The sequence below is a fragment of the Lontra canadensis genome, unplaced genomic scaffold (genome assembly GCF_010015895.1).
Source record: "Lontra canadensis isolate GAN:19392208 unplaced genomic scaffold, GSC_riverotter_1.0 scaffold8, whole genome shotgun sequence".
In the NCBI taxonomy this organism is placed as follows: Eukaryota; Metazoa; Chordata; class Mammalia; order Carnivora; family Mustelidae; genus Lontra; species Lontra canadensis.
This window is the reverse complement of record NW_022631002.1, coordinates 12,727,986-12,747,247: the sequence shown is the minus strand read 5'-3', so window position 1 is coordinate 12,747,247 and position 19,262 is coordinate 12,727,986. Positions and strand designations below refer to the sequence as shown.

General features: G+C 58.6%; 1 protein-coding gene across 6 annotated transcripts; it reads left to right on the top strand.

The window, feature by feature from the left end:
- The first annotated feature begins 104 nt into the window (after nucleotides 1-104).
- Nucleotides 105-19,252, top strand: MTSS2 (MTSS I-BAR domain containing 2). Of its 6 annotated transcripts, none has more exons than XM_032853989.1 (15): nucleotides 107-262; nucleotides 5,209-5,270; nucleotides 5,362-5,435; nucleotides 6,236-6,320; nucleotides 6,403-6,494; nucleotides 6,605-6,679; nucleotides 7,008-7,016; nucleotides 7,948-8,105; nucleotides 8,538-8,645; nucleotides 9,570-9,667; nucleotides 11,149-11,371; nucleotides 17,476-17,550; nucleotides 17,883-18,059; nucleotides 18,240-18,405; nucleotides 18,481-19,252. In XM_032853989.1, the coding sequence occupies exons 1-15, from the start codon at nucleotides 194-196 to the stop codon at nucleotides 19,236-19,238; spliced, it is 2,229 nt and encodes a 742-aa protein (XP_032709880.1). In that variant the 5' UTR covers nucleotides 107-193; the 3' UTR covers nucleotides 19,239-19,252. The 6 variants fall into 6 exon arrangements, with proteins under 6 accessions (XP_032709882.1, XP_032709885.1, XP_032709881.1 ...); XM_032853992.1 differs by having other exon boundaries at nucleotides 108-262; nucleotides 11,245-11,371; XM_032853991.1 differs by lacking the exon at nucleotides 17,476-17,550 and having other exon boundaries at nucleotides 105-262.
- Nucleotides 19,253-19,262: the final 10 nt, after the last annotated feature.

The window sequence follows — 19,262 nt, the reverse complement described above, 5'->3', positions numbered from 1 at the left end:
CATGGCCCGCGCCGCCCAGCCGCGGCCCGCCAGCCCCGAGCGCCGCGCGGCCGGCCGCTGAGCGCCTCCCGGAGGCGGAGGCCCGGCCTGGCCTCGGAGCGAGCGCCCGCCGCGCCCGGCTCCCTCGGCTGCTGGCGCCCCGCGCCCTTGCCCGCGCCCGCTGCCGCCGCCGCCGCCGCCTCCCGGCCGGAGCATGGAGACGGCGGAGAAGGAGTGCGGCGCCCTGGGCGGGCTCTTCCAGGCCATCGTCAACGACATGAAGGTAATGGGGTGCGGCGGGGCCGGGTGCCCGGCGGGCGCGCGGGTGCGGGTCCCTCTGGGGACGAGTGGCGGCGGGCATTCGGGCCCCGCTGTGTGCGCGCGCCGCGCTGTGTGTGTCCTTGTCTGAACGCGTCCGGCCTGTGTCGGCTGTGTGCCTGGGTCTCGGGGTCCCTGTCTGAGGGGTGCTGGTGTTCGTGTGTCGGGGTGTCCAGGCGGCGCCCCGGGGTCTCTGCCCGGGGTCGCCGGGCCGTAGCGCCCCCGTGGGGTCCCCACCGGAGGCTGCTCACACGCGGGCTCCCTGTGCCCCCAGCCCCCAAATCATGAATGAGGTTTGGCTCGGGTTTCGACTCTACGGTCCTAATGTGATGGGTCCCGGGTCTCGCCGGCCTCCGCCCCCTACCGCTACCGTGCACCCTCCGCGGCCCCAATTCCGCACCACCACCACCACCACCCCGCCCCCCGACGGCCCTGGAGCCCAGACAATGCTGTCACCGCCAAAGCAGGGAAAAATAATAAGGCAGAAAACCGTTAACTCCTTCACCGCCGGCCTCGGCCTCTGTGCTCGACCCTGCGACTCTTGCACGCCCCCACCCCAACACACCCCTGCCCAGGTACCCTGAAACAGGCCCTCGGAAGCTACAGGACTCCAAGGTCTCCAGGCTGACTGTCCCTGCATCCCAAGGCCTCTGTCCTCACCTTGGAAGGAGGAAGGGAGAGACTTTGGGTTTCTGGAGGATCCCCAAGGGAGAGCCTACTACCACCCTAGGCCTTCACCAACCCCCAACCCCGCACCCCCCCCCCCATGACTGGCCAAGGCCAGACAGAAGCAGGCCACCAACCCTTGGCCCACCACTAGCTCACTAGGTGGGGAAACTGAGGCCTGGGACTGGCTCAAGGTCATTAAGGATACTGTCCGACTCTGTCCCTGACCTCACTCCTCTCTGTTGATCTGGGGAGCAAGGGAGATCCTCTCCCCAGAGGGGCCAGGGTTTGGCAGGGCTGCCCCAGGCTGACTAGGCAGAGAGGAGTTGCAGTCCTAGTGACAGGATGGGGGCCGGGAACAACGGTCCTGCCTTTCTTCTCTGAGGCAGGATTGTGGGGCAGGGGAAAGAACCAGGCTCTGCACATGAACTCCAGAGAGCCCCCACCCTATCACACACTCCCAAGTATACAACACAGAATCCCACGGTGACATGACAGGCCCAGGAGGAGACACCACACAGTGCCTAGTGCAGCTAACCCCACAGTGCCCAAGCAGGCCCCTCTGGGGGCTCCCAGTGCTACCCAGGGAACAGCCCTGGGGCAGCTGCTGGATCCCTGCCCCTGGAAGAGGCCTGAGGCCATCACCACCGAGAACTACAGGGTGAGCAGCATACAGATGTCCCCCAACCCCACAGAGCGTGCTCCCCTGAGACCTCCATCCCTTGCAACTCCCTCTGGGCCACCCTACCAGCCCTCAGAAGTCCTGGCCCCTCTCTGTCTTCAGCAGGACCTCCTGTCCTGGGGACATCGCAGCCCTGGCCCTGGGATCCCTTCCTAGGACCAGACAGCCCAGACCACCTGTCCCCCGCTACTTCCAGGGCTGGCAGAGAATGGGACCTTCCCGCCCCCCTCCTCCCGCTGACAGCCTCTCTGCTAACACTGCAGAGAGCAGCAGCTTCTCTCTTAGAAAAGAGGGACAGAACTGTCCCTCTCTCCCCAGGCAATTTGCAAGGACCTTTGAGATCAGACAGAAGGAAAAGGGAGATACAGCAAGAGATTCAGGTCGGGTTTTCTGACATGTGGCAGTTTCACCTGGGGTGATGCCAAGTACCTAGGACATATGCATGTGTCCGGGCCAGGGACAGAGCAGGGGACTGGGCCACCTGGAGGTTGATCACCTGGTTTGGGGGGGCAGCTTCTGGCTGTTTCCCTCACTGGTCTGAGCCCCAGAAGCAGCAGGGGCCTGCATAGAGGAAGGGGGCTGAGCTGGGGAGACCAAGCTTGCCCCATGAGGCCTGTCCACAGCCCCATAGCAGCTCTTCTGGAAGCCCTGGCTCTGGCCTGGGGTCAGCAGCAGAGGTAGAGGGAAGCCGCCTCGAGCTGTACCTGGAGGGAGGACAGAGGCCCCGAGCTGCTCCTGGAGGGAGGACAGAGGTCCTGAGCTGCACCTAGAAGCTGGAGGGCTGGGAAGAGGCATCTGAATCAGGGTTGGGGTGGGGTGCTCAGGAGCTTTCCCTGCCTCTGTGCCTCACTTAGCTCAGATGCCCACTGGGTGGTTGCCAGGCCTCCCGCTGAAGTTCAGAGAGGGGCAGAGGCTTGCCCGAGATGGCAGGACAGGGTAAAGTGCCTTCAACAGAGCAAGGGGGGCCTCCACTTGGCACTGACCCATCCAGAAAATGGGCCCATAAACTTTGCCTGTCCTCCCATAGGCCCTGCCCTGTGGGAGGGGCCTCCGCAGATAGGCGGAGATCCTGTGTCCCCTGTTTTCAGCCAGCATTGACTGAGCCCTGTACTGGGCAAGGTGCTGAGTGCTTCTCCTACAGCGCCTCCTGGAGTCTCCACTGGGACCCAGAGATGTAGGTGCAGTTCCCAGTCCAATTTGACAGGTGAGGAAACTGAGGCCCTGCGTGGAGCCCTGGTCCAGGGTCACCCAGAAAGCCCTCTCTCTGGGGTCACAGCGAGGACTACCAAACCGCCCCCCCCCAGGTCAGAGACCGAGTCACTAAGGGCCAGGAGTCCCGGCCACCTCCACGTCAGTCTCGTGCCATCCACCTGAGCACCTCTAGTGACAAGCACTGGGGACAGAGTGGGTGTTTCTCCCATCCCTGCAGTTCCTGTCCCCTCCTCCCCTCGCAGCTCCCAGATGCTCATCGCTCTGTACCCTGGAAGTGGGTGTAGTGACCGGTCAGACATGGGATCAGAGCTTGCCCCTGCCATCCGCAGGGCTCAAGCCCGTCAGTTAATCCCTCTGAGCCTCAGTTTCCTGACGTGCAGAATGCGGGTGACGGTCGTGTTTATCTCGCGGGGCCGTGCTGAGGACCGGACGCGCTCCCACGGCTTCACACAGTGCCCGGCTGCGGCGAGCGCTCGGCCAGCAGCGGTCACCGCAGCGGGTGGTAACCCAGAGTCTTGGAGCCTGATGACCCGGGGATGGCCAGGGTGAGGGCGTGGGCCCAGATGAACCCTGAAGACCCTCCCTTGGGACACTGGCTGCTCCAGCCACCCCACCACCACCACCTCTACATCTCCGGGGTCCTTTATGAATTACCTACCAGTGGGGGCAGAGCCCCAGTCCTTAGAGACCAAGGTGCACCTGTCCTCCTGCTGAGGGCCCCTCAGGCCTACCCCACACCGTGTCTTGTCCCCTCCCCATTGGGAAAGCTGACGGGGTGAAAGTCTGAGAAGAAGTGAGCCTGGCGGGCAGGAGGCTGGGGAGATGACTGGTCTGTCCCCAGCTTCTCCTAATCCCTTGTGCTCCAAGCCTGCCCAGAGTCTGCCGAGGGTCTGAGAAGGTGTCCTGGGGGTCAGGACAACTGCCCCTGGACCCCTGCCTCCTCAGCATTGGCCCCTCTCCCTGGGGGTCTTAGCAAGGCTTTGGGGCTGGGATGTTGAGGTGATGTGAGCGCTCCACCTTTCAGAAGACTCTTGGGGGTGCCAAGGTGAAGGTCAGCTCCTTGGGATTGCCAGGGACAACCTACCAGGCTCCTTGACCCTGAACTGCGCGCACATGGAGACAGCCCACCCACAGCCGCCCCTGGCCTGCACCAGCCCGTGTGAACTTCTCAAATATTTGCTTTCTCTGGGCACTGGCTGGGCTGGGAGGAGAGGGAGTTTCTCAGGCTGTCAGAAGCTGTCCTGTCTCCTGTCCATCCCTGCAGGCTGTCCTCAGCTGGAGAAGCCATCTCGAACCTACCCTTGGCTTCCAGTCTGGCAGAGCCTCCTTCTGAAGCCTTGAGGCCTGGGGTCTCTGCCTTTCGTGTTTCCCCAGCACCAAGCGCCCCAGCCTACATGGAAGGGAGACGCCCTCTGGGGCCAGGGCTTTGCTGGCCCTGGGCTCCCCTTTAAGCATCCAGGCCACCACAGGGCCCTCAGGCCAGAGCCGAGGTTTCTCCGGGACCCAGCCACCATGGGAGGGCGCATTAACCAGAAAAGCCCCTTGATCAGACTGGACAACTTGGTCGCCAAGAGCCCAGCCTCCCCACTGGGAAACCCCCTCCCAATTCAGAGCTTTGGGCCAGACTGGGATAAAGGCCACACTGTGTCCCCAGGAGGGGAGGGGTACTGGGGGTGGAGAAAGGTGGCTCTGTTGGCCACACAAGGCCCCATTCAGCCTGGGGCCTGGCTGTCCTGGGCAGGCTGGCTGGGCCCTGGAGCAGTCACAGCTCCCCGGGCCTGGGAGCCACTGCTGCCGGCCTGGGATGGATGGGTGTCCGGGCCAGTAGCAGCTTCCGGGGCCCGGGGTGGGGGGACCCCCAGAGGCCCCAGTTTGAGACCAGCATCCCTGAGCCCTGCTGGAGCACACTGGCCCTCTGCCCCCACCTTGCTGTGTGGACTACCCCCTGTGTCCACAGGGACATGGTTCCCATCATGCAGTTCAGCCCAGAGTCCCTACCAGAACCCAGGGGAGCCCTGAGGGGACAGAACCTGCCGTTTATTGTTTCTGTCTCCCCTGATGGAGGATGTAGGCCGAAACGGTGGCCACTGTAGACTGTAGGCCAGGCTTCCTATCAGGGAGGGAGGGATGAGCAAAGGCAGTCGTTCCCATGGCCAGGCCTTCCTTATGCCCCCATGGCTCTGTCCTTGGTCCTCTGTTATCCCAGAAGGCCCAGGAGCCTCCGTCTCCATGGTGGCAGGGCCACTGTCTCAGAAACTGCCCAGAATCCTGACAGAGGCAGGTAGGGAGCCCAGCCCAGGTAGAGCCTTGCAAGCCTCCTCAGTCTCATTACCTCTCCATCTCCTCTGCAGAGCTCCTACCCCATCTGGGAGGACTTCAACTCCAAGGCCACGAAGCTGCATTCCCAGCTGAGGTGAGGCTCCTGAGGGTGCCCCCACTGGGGAGGGGACGGGCAGAGGAGAGGACACCTCACCCACAGACTGTCCCACTGTCCATCTCCCCAGGACCACTGTGCTGGCTGCTGTGGCCTTCTTGGATGCCTTCCAGAAAGTGGCAGACATGGCCACCAACACCCGAGGTGGGGAGGGGGCGTGGCTGGAGGTTGGGTCTGCCCCAGGTTGGGCTTGGAGGCTGGAAAGGCTGAGCGAAATGTGAGCCAGGGAGAGGACACTGGGCCGAGAGTTGGGGCCCTGAATTCTGCTCCCTAATAGAATAGGCTGGTCGTGGAGAGAGTGAGCCTCTTCTCACTAAGGGCATGCAAGCAGGAGTGGGCGAACGGTGATAGGGATGTTACAGCGGAGGTTCCTCAATCAGCTCGATCCCTCTGCCACAGTGGTTCAGCCTTCTGTACACTGCGTCTGACCATGGCTGCTTCTTACCCCCGCTGTCATCTGTCCGTCTGAGAGCACGCAGGGGCAGCCAAGCCCCTGTTGGCCTTGGCGTCTCCTCTGCCTTCTAGTTCAAGTAGCAAGGACCCGGGACCCTGAGAACCAAGATAGCGGGCGCTTGCTCGCACTCTCACACCTGCCTCTGGGCATCCGGAGGGGGTTCCCGCCAGGGCTGGAGGGTATTTGGGCAGGCCCTTCCGATGGTCTCTCGTGCTGGCCTGACCACCAGACCACCCGCAGCTGCAGCAGGCGGGCACGGCCGGGTTGGGTAGGGCCTTGGTCCCGCACGGAGAGTCTCAGCAAATACTGAGAACCGACCAAATCCCCCCTCAATGGATCGCGGGATCCCAGCGCGGGATCGCGCAATGCTGGGGGCGGGGCACGGGCTGCGAGCTCGGTCTTCGCGGGCCGGTGCGCCCCCTCGTGGCCGAGGCTGGGACTGCCGATGCCCCAGCGGGCCCCTTCCCAAGCTGCGCACTTGCCTCGCCAGGGGCCACCCGGGACATTGGCTCGGCGCTCACGCGCATGTGCATGCGCCACCGCAGCATCGAAACCAAGCTGCGGCAGTTCACCAAGTGAGTGGGCGCCACGGGCGGGCGGGCAGGGGGGCGCAGGGAGACCCCGCTGGTGGCCCTGACCCTCCCGCGCCTCCCACAGCGCGCTGCTGGAGAGCCTCATCAACCCGCTGCAGGAGCGCATCGAGGACTGGAAGAAGTCGGCCAACCAGCTGGACAAGGACCACGCAAAAGGTAGGCCCTGGGCTGGGGCCAGGGCTTCCTGCCCCCGTTGTGCAGAGCACACACACCCCACCCCCCGCCCCCCGCCCCATCATAGCACTCCTCTCTCACCCCATGTGCAGAGTACAAACGAGCCCGGCATGAGATCAAGAAAAAGTCTTCAGACACGCTGAAGCTGCAGAAGAAAGCACGCAAAGGTAGAGCCCACAGCGGCCCATGGACGCGTAGCCCCACGGGGCCCCACTCCATACCCCCCACACCCTATGGGGTGCCCCAGGGAGTCATCCTGGCTGGAGGGACCCTATCCTGGACAAGACCCTCCAACCTGCTGGGTGGGACAGAGGGAGCCTCTCTGCACCCCAGACCTGGCCCAGGCCCTCCCCTCTCAGGGAGGCAGCAGGAGGCCCCACAGGCCCAGGCACCCACACCCCTGCCCCAGGAGTGGCTCTTTCCATCCGGCTGTCTTTCACACATTCTTTCTTTCTCTGTCTCTCCTCCTCTTCTCCTCCCACATCCTTCCTGTAGAGCTACTTGGTAAGTCAAATGTCCGTCCCTCCAGCTGCTCCTCCCGTCCTTGTCCCATTTGTCTGTCTCCCCCAGCTCAGGGCCATTGGAAGGAGCCTCTCCAGGCCAAGGAGGAGCGAGGAAGGCGGTCGGTCCATCGAGGGAGGGGCCCGGGGCACAGTCCCCCTGGGGCCCCGGGGGCCCCTGGCCAGGGATGAATCCCAGGCCACTGCTGGGTCAGTCTGCCAGGCCAAGAGGGGTTGGAGTGGGCAGGGTGGGGGGCACAGGCCCTGGCTACCCCCTCCCACCAGGCCTGCCCCATTACCTGTTGCCTTCTCACTTCCTGTCTCACCATCTCTCCATCATCCTCTTGCCTCTCTCTCTCTCTCTCTCTCTCTCTCGCTGCTGCTTTGTGTCGCTGTTGCTGTCCTTGTGCACCACTCCCTGAGCTGAGTGGGAGCCCACACTGAGAAAACCCCCTTCCCTTCCCCAGGGGCCCAGCCCCTAGTTCTCCTGGCCCCTCACCCCTCAGTGGGCTGGTCTACAGCTGAGCCCTCTGGCTCTACTTTGTCCTCCACCCACCCTTTTCCTGTGCCCGGTGAGGTGAGGGGGTTCTGGCCCAGAGGCAGTGAGGGTACCGCCAGGGCTGGAAGTCTCAGCTGTGGAGGCCTCTGCTGGACTCACACGTGCTCCCGGGGTGGCTCCCAGTGGGCTCCGCCCACTCCAGTTCCCGGGTGGCTTTGCAGCTTTGGTGTCTTTCCTGTGTGTGTGTGTCTGTCCTCTCTGCCTGCTCTGGGACCAGCCCCGGCACAAGCCCCGGAGTCCTGGCTGCCCTCCCCAGTCCCCGGACCCCTGTGGCAGTGCCCAGCCCCACCTCCAGGGATGGACCACGGGGCCTGAGCCACACACGCGGCGAGCCGGGCGGCGTCCCCAGCGCGGCCTCTCCTCCCCGCCCCTCCAGGGAAAGGAGACCTGCAGCCTCAGCTGGACAGCGCCCTGCAGGATGTCAACGACATGTACCTGCTGCTGGAGGAGACCGAGAAGCAGGCGGTGCGCCGGGCCCTGATCGAGGAGCGCGGCCGCTTCTGCACCTTCATCACGTTCCTGCAGCCTGTGGTGGTGGGTCCCTCAGAATCCGCGCTGTTCTCAGCATCCCTGACGTTGGGCTAGTTGAAGGGTCTCCAAGAACCCGAGGAAATCCCAAGAGTCAGGATTTGGGAGCCGCTGCTGGGAGTCCTTCTGGGTGACTCAGAGGCCCCAGGAGGTGGGACCGGGCTCAGGGTTGATCCCGCGACCTCTGAGAAAGGCCGCGGCTCAGTCATCCCTGCTGCGTCTTCAGAGCCGCGTGCTCACCGCCCAAAGGCAGGTCTCGTAGCTCGTGATGCGATAATTCAGGCTGGACCTATGGTCACAGTGGCCCCAGGGTGTCTGGTTCCAGCCTCCGTCAGGCCTGAGCAGCGCTGGGTGAGAGGGGAGAAGCCAGGGGAGGCCCGTCCCTCCAGGGTGGGGGGCATGGGCAGGGCCGGTGGGTCTGACCCGCGGCTTCCCCAGAACGGCGAGCTGACCATGCTGGGAGAGATCACACACCTGCAGGGCATCATCGACGACCTGGTGGTGCTGACGGCCGAACCCCACAAGCTGCCCCCCGCCAGCGAGCAGGTGCGGCCAGGCCTGGGGCTGGGGACAGGGGTGGGGATGGCCCGCCCTTGGTTGGGGACAGTAGAAAAAAAAAGAGGACAGAGGACCAGACACATCCTAACACGCACTGTGGGACATCCAGGAGCACCTGCTCTGGGGAGGGATGGTGTGCCCAGGACCCAGTGGGAGCCTCAGTCTGAGAGCAGAAGTAGGGAGGTCCCATGGCACTGGCCCTGTGTCTGCCCCCAGGCTCCCCCTGAATAAGCCAGACTTGGTGACGCTTTCCTGTCATCTATAGCCAGAACCTGTCCCCTCCCCCTGGTCCGAGGCACACAGACACACCTGCACACACTTGCCACCCGCTCGGCTCACCACCATGCTCCCACTGCACGAGGGGAGGTCCTCCCCGACAGGCCCGTGACGTTGCTCTCACCCGGCATCTACCGTGTGCCCGGCACTCTCCCAGGCACTTTCTACACCATCCCATTGAACCCTGCCCCCACACACCAATGGCCCTGCAAGACAGGAACCACGGGCTGCTCACAGGGCCACTGAGGTTCCAGGAACTTGCCTGAGGGGCACAGCAGAGCTAAGATTTGAGCCCCACGGTGTCTCTCATGGTCACTCTTTGGGCTGCTCTGCCAGGACAGTGAGTCCCCAGGGACACTTGGTTCTCCAGTGGCTACCCCCCAGGAGGGGGCAGCATCCCTGAGAAGTGGGGTGGGTGTGGGGGTGCAGAGTCTCCCTTGATGTTCCTCTTCCCCCTCCTCTGGCAGCCCTGCTTTCAGACTCCCGGGAGGGTCTCTTGCCGAGGCTTGGCTCTCAATATGGAAGAGAGTGGGGGGCTTCTGGCCCTACCAGACCTCTGTGGAGGCCCCCAGAACACAATAAGGGTCTTTGCAGAGGAAGGCTGCCTCCGGTGACCCCGTCCCTGTCCCTGTCCAGGTGATCAAAGATCTGAAGGGCTCGGACTATAGCTGGTCCTACCAGACGCCCCCATCGTCGCCCAGCGGCTCCGGCTCACGGAAGTCCAGCATGTGCAGGTCAGTGCAGGTTGGACAGGGTTGGGGGGGCGAGGCCGGGAGGTGGGGGCCCCCAAGGAGAGAATGGGGGAGCTCCCAGCAAAGCTGCATCAAGAGCTGCTTCCAGGCCCCAGAATTCACACAAGTGCATCACAGAGGAATTTGCGTGCAAGCACGGAGGACAGACGTACCTGTGTGTCGAGGCTGCTGCCCGCGCACGAGTGTGGTAGCAGGAAGCGGGGTGGCGGGGGCAGGAGCAGCTTCCTTTACAGAGCAGTCACGGTGTGCCAGGGGCCATGCTAAGTGTTTTATGCGTTTTCTTCACTGAATCCTAACACCACCGTATCAGGTATGGTGTTATCTCCATTTCACTGAAGGGGAAACTGAGGCCTGGGTTGTGGCATTGCACAACTGTTGGCAGGTATGGAGGGATAGTAAGAATCTAAAATCAGGGAGGGGCACAGATGCTTCTGGGAAGGTGTGCTGAGGCCCCACAGGAAGGGACACTCCGACCTGGCTGGTTCCTGAGCTCTGGTTCCTGGCCACTGCCTCTTGCCCGAACCCCAGCCCATGCTGGCCCCCAGAATCTCGTTCGATCGTGGTGCAGGCTCAGGTTCAGGGACACCTCCAGGGCTGGCGCTAGGACAGCAGCATTTGGAGGAGACATCTAAGATTCAAGGTTCCTTAGTGGGGAGGGCAGTGAGCACAGAGTGAGTTACTGGTGGGACAGGCCCCTCTGTCCCAGGCTCCCCTTCCCCAGAACCACCTCTGGGCACCTGGGCAAGGAGGTAAGCCGGGCATGGCCATCAGCAGCTCCTATGGAGGGAGGGGGCCCAGGTCTGTTGGACCTCAGGTAGGTGTCTGTCACAGCAGGAAGGGTTGATGGCAGAAGACACCTGTGACCCAGGGTGGGGGCTGGGTAACTTCAGCATCTCGTTCAGAAAGAAGGCCGCCTTCACTGGCCAAGCGTGAAGTGGTTGCACAGAGGGTGTGAGCTACGGAGGGCTAGACACAGTCAAGGGGGTGGAGGGGATGAGGACAATGGTGGGTCCAGGACTCACACAGATGGTCACCGCAGCCTAGATACCCAGTTAGGATTTCATGGCAAAAATCAGACTTTGAGGAGGCAATCCAGAAACAGACTTGTGTTGGGTTCTGGCCCAAATGGGCCAGGGTTTGATGCTTTGTGACTCGGTTGTTAATGGCAAAGTAGGAAGCAGAGTGACTGCTTGGCCCTAGGGATGCCCTGGAACCCTGGGGTTCTCCAGGGGCAGGTGCTGGGCCAACCCTTGGGTGTGGTCTCCTGCCCACTCCTACCCCCCCCCACCGACCCACAACCCTACTCTTCTGTGGCACCCAGGTCTCACAACTTGTAGTCTGACATTGTCTTTTCCTTCCTTTGCCCCTCACCTCTTTCCTCCACCCTCGTCTGTCACCCTCTCCTCCACACGCACCCTTGTGTCTCCTTTTCTGGCCGCTGTCCCCCTCCCTGACTCCCCCAGTGCCCCCAGCAGCAGTAGCGGTGCCAAGGGTGGCGGAGCCCCGTGGCCTGGGGGTGCCCAAACATACTCACCCAGTTCCACCTGTCGCTACCGCAGCCTGGCCCAGCCAGCCACCACGGCCGCCCGCCTCTCCAGCGTCTCGTCCCACGACTCTGGCTTTGTCTCCCAGGACGCCACCTACTCCAAGCCCCCCTCACCCATGCCTTCCGACATCACCAGCCAGGTGAGGAGTGTCTGCAGGGCCTGCAGCTGTTGAAACAGGCCTGGAGGTCCCCAGGATCCCCTCACCGGGGACCAGCCTGGCTACGGAGAGGTGGAGAAGGTTAGAGCCACCTGCATGGGCCACAGAGGCATCAGCCGGGGGCTTTTGTGGCCCCACTTTCTCACCGTTTCCTGATTCCCTACCTCATGCCTTCTTCCAGCCATGGGAGCCCTGAGGGGGCTGCTTAGCAGCTCTGATCCCTTGTGACCCTCCCCCTCTAGAGGCTTACTGTGATGGGGTGGTTGGCCCTAGGAGTCATCCCCTGGAGCCCCACAAATCTCCCCAGAAGCAGGCTTAGATCCTGCAGCCTCAGTGAGATGGGCAAACAGAGGGAACACAGTAGAAGACAAAAGAACATCAGGCTGCCTGCCCAGAGGGCTATCCTCAGGGTGTCAGGAGTGACTGCATTTGGATCCAGTCTGCTATTCCTCCCCATCTAGGCTAGTGCCTCCATTTGGGCTTAGTATTTTAAGTTTTGGGTTTTTTGCTCAAGGATATCCCCATTACACTTTCAGTCTCTCTCCCTGTGCTGGCTCATTCCCATCAGTAACACAAACAAGCTCTAGCATCATGCATCTTAAAAGCTCTCCCTTCCCCCCATGTTATCCTCCAACCACCTAGTATCCTTCACAGCAGAACTTCTCGAAAGAGTTGTCTGCCCTGACCATCTCTACCTCATTTTCCATTCACTTCTGTCTGCTTCACCTATGTCTAACTGACAAATTTTAGATTTGTTCATTTCTCCCGTATAGTTCCATGAGCGTTTGCTGTGCGCATTTTGAGACTCTTTGATTAAGTGCGCACACGTTTAAAATGTCAACTTTTCGTGGTGACTTGAATCTTCTAACATGATGTAGTTGATCCTTTGTTCCTTATAATGCCTTTCATCTTAAAGTTTCTTTTGTTGGATGTTACTACAGCTATCTCAGCTGTATTCTGTTCAAGACTTATATTATTTTCTCCATCTCTTGGCTTTTAAACTCACTGTATCTTTATGTTTCAGTTGAGTCTCCTAAAAGAGCAGATGCTTAGGTTTTCTTTTATACAGGTTGACAATCTCTATCTTTTCGTGGGTATTTTTAGTCCATTTATATTTATTGTGATGACTGACATATTTGGACTCCTGTCTTTTTTCTTTTTATTCATTCTGCTTTTTCTTTGCCTCTTTTTTCTCTTCCCTTGCCACTTGTTTTTCTTTTTCCCAGTTGTTCCCCCTGCTAGATTGTAAGTTATACTGTGTTTCTTTTCTTTTACAGAGTACCTTGAAATTTTACCATACACCCTTACAAAGGGTCTCACTTCCTGAATAATTCAAGGATCTTAATCATTATTTTAACTTGGTCACCCACTTCTTCCCAACTTATAAGCTATTACATGTTACTCTCTATTTTTTTTTATAACACTCACAAATGACATTTTTTTCCTGAACTTCACTATCATTTCACACAGACAATATTTGTCTCGATTTCTCCATGTGTTTACACATTTCTTCATTATTTCTTCTTGCACCTCAAGTCTTCTTTTGAAGTATAGCACTTCCTTTAGAAGTTCTTTTTTTTTTTTTTTAAGATTTTATTTATTTATTTGACAGAGATCACAAGTAGGCAGAGAGGCAGGCAGAGAGAGGTAGAAGCAGGATCCCTGCTGAACAGAGAGCCCAATGCAGAGCTCAATCCCAGGACCCTGGGATCATGACCTGAGCGGAAGGCAGAGGCTTTAACCCACTGAGCCACCCAGGCTCCCCCCTTTAGAAGTTCTTTTAGAATAGATCTGTAGTAGTAAATTCTTGAGTTTTGTTTTTCTGTAAACATGTGTCATTTTGTCATCTTTCTTGAAAGTTTTGCCAGGGACACGATTCTGAGGTAGTAGTTATTCTCTCTCCACACTTGGGTATTTTTCCAATGTGTGTTTTGGCTTCTGTCATCGGTTGAGAGGTCTGCTGTCCGTCAGATTGTTGTTCCTTTGTGAGTGAGCTTACTTTGCTCCCTGGTCACTTTGAAGATCTTTGCCCTTTAGTTTGTGTCTAGTTGCAGTTTCGTTTTTACATAGCCTCATTTGATATGTTTGTGTACCTCCCTCTTTGTATTCTTGTCTTTCATATGTTCTGGAAGTTTTCAGCCATTATTTATGTATTCCTACTTTCATTCTTGCTATTGGCTCCCTCTGAGATTCCAATTCTGTGTGTTGCGAAACCTTCTCATTTATTCTGCTCTGTATCCTTCTCTTAATTCTCACACTTTCCTTCTCCTCCCTTCTCTAGACGATGTTCTGGATCATTTATTCAGGGCTGTCTTCCAGTTTCCTTTTTCTCCATGTCACAGGAACTTAACCTCTCCATTGAGGCTTTTTTCCAACTTGGTATTTTGAAATAACTTCAGACGTGTAGGAAAGTAGTCGAAAGAGTACAGACTTCTCACCTACCCCTCCCAAGCCTCCCCTGATGTTAACCCCTCATGTAGCTACAATACTATTGACGAACCTAAGGTCTTTTCTCAAATGTTGCCTGTTTGTCTGGCCCGGGAGGGCAGGATCCGGCCCAGGACCCTGCGTCACAGTTAGTTGTCAGATCTCTTGTGGCTCCTCAAATCCGTGGTGGTTTTTCAGTCCTTCTTTCCTGACTTTGGTACTTTTAATACTTTTGATACCAGTCAGCTGTTTCATCTGTCGGTTTGGGTGTGTCTGGTGTCTTCCCATAATTAGACTGAGGTCCCACATTTCTGGCAAGACTCCTGTAACAGTGGGGGGGTGGCTGCTCCTCGTCCTCACCAACCCTTGGTGATTTTACATCTTTTTCATTTTAGCCATTCTGGGGGAAACATCTGGTAGTGCCCTGTGTTTTTAATGTGCAGGTCACTGATGAGGAATGAGGTTGAGCACCTTCTCAGGCCACTTGGCTGTCCTCTTTTCTGAAGGACCTGTTCACGTTTTTGCCCGTTTTTCTACTAGGTGGGTTTTTTTTTTTTAAGATGTTATTTATTTATTTGACAGAGATCACAAGTGGGCAGAGAGGCAGGCGGGGTGGGGGTGGGGGGAAGCAGGCTCCCTGCTGAGCAGAGAGCCCAATTCGGGGCTCGATCCCAGGATCCTGGGATCATGACCTGAGCCGAAGGCGGAGGCTTAACTCACTGAGCCACCCAGGTGCCCCGGTTTTTGTTTTTGTTTTTGTTTTTGTTTTCTTATTAATTCCTTGGACTTCTTGTATATTAGGGATACAACTCCTTCATCTGAGATCTCTGATTCTGTGGGTTCCCTTTTTACTCTCTTAATGGAGTCTTTTAATGACCTAAAATTCTTAATTTTAACGGATGTACAGTTTGTTCCACTTACTCATTTTTTACATTGTGCTTCTTGCATTCTGAGCCTCGTTTGCGCACTCCAAAGTCACAAAGATATTTCCCTAGAAAAGTCTTTCTCTTTTACCCAGATCTGCTCCTCATCAGGAATCGCGTATGTGTGCGCGCGTGTGTGTAATATGAGGTGGGGGTCATTTTTCCACACAGATATCTAATTGGCAAGTTATTGAAGAGGCCGTGTCTTACCCCCACTGCACTACAGTGTCACCTTTGCCATAAATCAGGTGTTATCTACATACCTGTAGCCGTTTTGGGAGTCTGTATTCTGTCTGTTGGTTGATTTGTGTTCTCATACCAGGACCATACCACCTTAATTATTGTCATTTTATACAAAACTTTGATACGTGCTAACAGAAATCTTCCAGCTTTGTTATTTTTTTTTAAAGATTTTATTTATTTATTTGACAGAGATCACAAGTAGGCAGAGAGACAGGCAGAGAATGAGGAGGAAGCAGGCTCCCCGCCAAGCAGAGAGCCTGATGTGGGGCTCGATCCCAGGACCCTGGGATCATGACCTGAGCCGAAGGCAGAGGCTTTAACCCACTGAGCCACCCAGGCGCCCCCAGCTTTGTTATTCTTAAGTATGCCCTTGTCTATTTTTGGCCCTTCGCAATTCCTTGTTTCCCTTAATGTCAGCTGGTCAGTTCCCCTCAAAACAACAGTAACAGCAGCTCCTGGAGTTTTGACCGGGGATTGCTCATGTCTCCATTTAGTTTGGCTTTTGCTTCTCTCGGTGATGTTTCGTAGTTTGCACGTAAAGGTATTCCACATCTATCACTGGATTTTTTTTTTTTCGGGATATTTGATATTTATTGATGATGTTTTATTTATTCATTTTAAAGATTACTTATTATTTACTTACTTATCTGAGTAAGCGGGTGGGAAGGGGAGCAGGAGCGGGACAAGCAGACTCCACGCTGAGCGCAGAGCCTGATGTGAGGCTGGACCCCATGACCCTGAGATCGTGACCTGAGCCAAAATCAAGTCAGATGTTCAACCGGCTGAGCCACCCAGGCGCCCCTGTTGATAGTATTTTAAATTATATTAGCTCCTTAGGGGTTTTTTTTTGTTTGTTAGCTGCTGATATTTAAAATTTTGGTTTTTTCCTTTGGCATATTAATCTTATATTGAATAATTTTATTAAAGTCGCTTATCTGGTAACTGTGGACTCGTGAGAATTCTGCATATACAACCATCACGTTTTTGATGAGTAATGACTGCTTTTTTCTTCCTTGCCAATCCCTTTGCTTTCTGCTACTTCTTGCCTCACTGCCCTGCTAGGATTCCCAGTACTGAGCAGAAATGGTGATTGTAGGCATCCTTCTCTCTTTCCCACCCTCCAAGGGAAATATATTCGTATTTGTCTAGACACTCTTTATTATCAGATTAAGGAAGTTTTTTCTATCCCCAGTTTAAGTATTTGTTCATGAATTAATATTGAATTTTTCCACGGAGTGTTCCTAATCCTTTTTCTCTTGGTTTTTGTTTGCTTTCACAATTATATTGGTAAATCCACGTTTGTTTCTTGTTTCATCAAAGCCTCACCTGTGGTGCTTTATTTTCTTTTATTTTGGTGATCTTGATTCATCATAAACTGTAAAAAATCTGGGGGTCTAAATTAAGGAGAATTTGAAGAATTTGACAGGGCAGGCACGGTACAAATAATGGACCCTTTGCACGCCTCTTGCTGGACCCTTAATTCGGGCCATGGCAGGGCTTGCCCTTCACCTTAGCCCTTCCCCAGTCTCCCAGTCACTGTATTGCTCTCAGCATGTGCCTCAGGGAGTCCTCATGGTCCTACGTCCGCCCTGGCTGCTGCTTTGGTCTTCATTCTTGTGCTTCTTTTGAGTTGGGGGCTTCCCAGGCCACCTGATCCCTGCACCAGCCCCGAGCAGGAGTCTCCCCTGCACACATGGTCCACTCAAAAGTGGACTCCCAGCCCCCACCATTCTGTGACCTAGTTCTTGAAGTCTCCAGGGAGGCCTCTGTGCCCTCATCTGAGAGACCCCTAGCAGCGTTCGCGCCGCTGCCTGTCCCTCTTCCGCGGGGCAACTCCTTCTGAGTTCTGTAACATCGTCTGCTGCTGGTTTTCTTCCCACTTCTCTGGCAGCTCCTTGCTCCTCCTCTTGGCTGGACCCTCCTCTTCCCAGTCACTGACTGTGGGCCTGCCTGGGTCCTTGTACCTTCTCTCTAACGGCCCCTGCTGCCGGGGTGACCTTACTCGTCTCATGGCTGTGGACTGGTGGCTGCTACCCTTGTCTTCTCCCTCAACTCCAGACCTGTAAATGCGGTTGCCTGCGTCGCATCTGTGTGTGGACAGCAGACAGGCAGCTCCGCTCTGCGCGTGCAGGATGGAGCTCCGGATTCCTTCCTTCCCACAGGCGTGTTCTTCTGACACAACAGGGACGCCATCGATTCCTCCGCCCTCCCTCGTGTCTCTCTTTCCCTGGCCCGCTACATCCAGGCCGTGGGCAGCAAGTCCTGTTGTGAACTCTCACTACCTCTGGCTCTTGGGCTGGGCTGCGGAGTCGGCCGGTGCCCGCCGTGTGCACTCAGGGTGCTGAGATCTGCTGCAGACGCTCGCAGGGGTGGCGGGGTGGGGCACCGAGCCGGAGCGCCCCGCTGCATGCCGGCGCTGTGACCAGGTCTGTTCTCTCCTCTCCTCCTGGCCTCCCCGCCCCGTCCGCCCGCCTGCTCGCCTCTGCATGGCAGAAGTCCTCCAGCTCTGCGTCCTCAGAGGCCTCGGAAACCTGCCAGTCCGTTAGCGAGTGCAGCTCCCCCACCTCGGTCAGTGCTCCCCACCTGCAGTGGGACGCAGGGAGGGTCCAGGGTCAACCAGCGGGGGGTGCACACCGTGCCTGTTCCCCACAGGAAAAGCCGCCTGGGCACACCTGCAGCCACTCCCAACCCACATCTTTTCCTCCTGGGACATGCTATCCTACCCCTGGGCCTGGAGGGACTGAGGGGTCATGGTACCCTCCATGCTCTGTCCTTGGCCATGATCATGGGCCTGACCCCCATATGGGCCTGAAAACCCTGAACCTCAACAATAGTGAGGGGACCCATCACTGCGGATGACAGGGCCAAGGGCCCCCTGACCCATCCGCTGCCCCCTGCAGGACTGGGCCAAGGCGGGCCCCCACGAGCAGCCCTTGGGCACCAGCCTGCAGCGGAGAAAGGATCGAGCGGAGCACCCCCGAGACACAGAACCAGGCCTGGCCAGCGGGGGTGCCCTGGGCCCCAGCAGCGAGGAGGCACCACGACCCCGCATGTCCCCTGCCACCATCGCAGCCAAGGTAGGTGCCAGCTCTCCGGCAGCCCAGCCGGGGCCCCACCTTCACTCCCAGGTCCGTACGTGAAGGCCCAGCAACTGGTGTCAGGGCCAGCCCTGGCTTCTTGGCGGGAGCCACCTGGAATCCGGGCTGAGGGGGGGCAGCGGGGAGCCCGGCTTCAGCCTGCAGTCTTCCCACCCCCAGCACGGCGAGGAGGTGTCCCCTGCCGCCAGTGACCTGGCCATGGTGCTGACCCGCGGCCTGAGCCTGGAGCACCAGAAGAGCAGTCGGGACTCGCTGCAGTACTCCAGCGGCTACAGCACGCAGACCACCACGCCCTCGTGCTCCGAGGACACCATCCCGTCCCAAGGTAGGCCCTGGGGCCGGGGCCGGGGCGGATCAGCCGGCCTTCCGAGCCCCGGCCCACCGCATCCCGTGTCACCAGGCTCCGACTACGACTGCTACTCCGTGAACGGGGACGCAGACGGCGAGGGCCCGGCCGAGTTCGACAAGTCATCCACCATCCCCCGCAACAGCAACATCGCCCAGAACTACCGCCGCCTGATCCAGACCAAGCGGCCGGCCTCCACGGCGGGGCTGCCCAGCGCCTCGGGCGCGCCCCCCGGCGTAGCCACCATCCGCCGCACGCCGTCCACCAAGCCCGCCGTGCGCCGCGCGCTCTCCAGCGCCGGCCCCATCCCCATCCGGCCGCCCATCGTCCCCGTGAAGACGCCCACCGTGCCCGACTCCCCCGGCTACGCGGGGCCCACGCGGGCGGGCAGCGAGGAGTGCGTCTTCTACAGCGACGAGGCCGCCTCGCCCCTGGCCGCGGACCTGGCCAAGGCCTCCCCGAAGCGGCTGAGCCTGCCCAACACGGCGTGGGCCAGCCCGGCGCCCGAGGCGGCCAGCTACGCCGGGCTGGCGGCGGACGACGACGACGAGCAGCAGCAGCTGGCCGCCAACCGGCACAGCCTGGTGGAGAAGCTCGGGGAGCTGGTGGCGGGCGCCCACGCCCTGGGCGAGGGCCAGTTCCCCTTCCCCACGGCCCTGGCCGCCGCCGCCGCCCCTGCTGAGGAGACGCCCAGCCCACCCCCTGCCGCCTCCGGCGACCCCCCGGCCGAAGACATGCTGGTGGCCATCCGCCGCGGGGTGCGGCTCCGCAGGACCGTCACCAACGACAGGTCTGCGCCCCGCATCTTGTGATGGCGCCGCCCTCCCGCCCCGTGT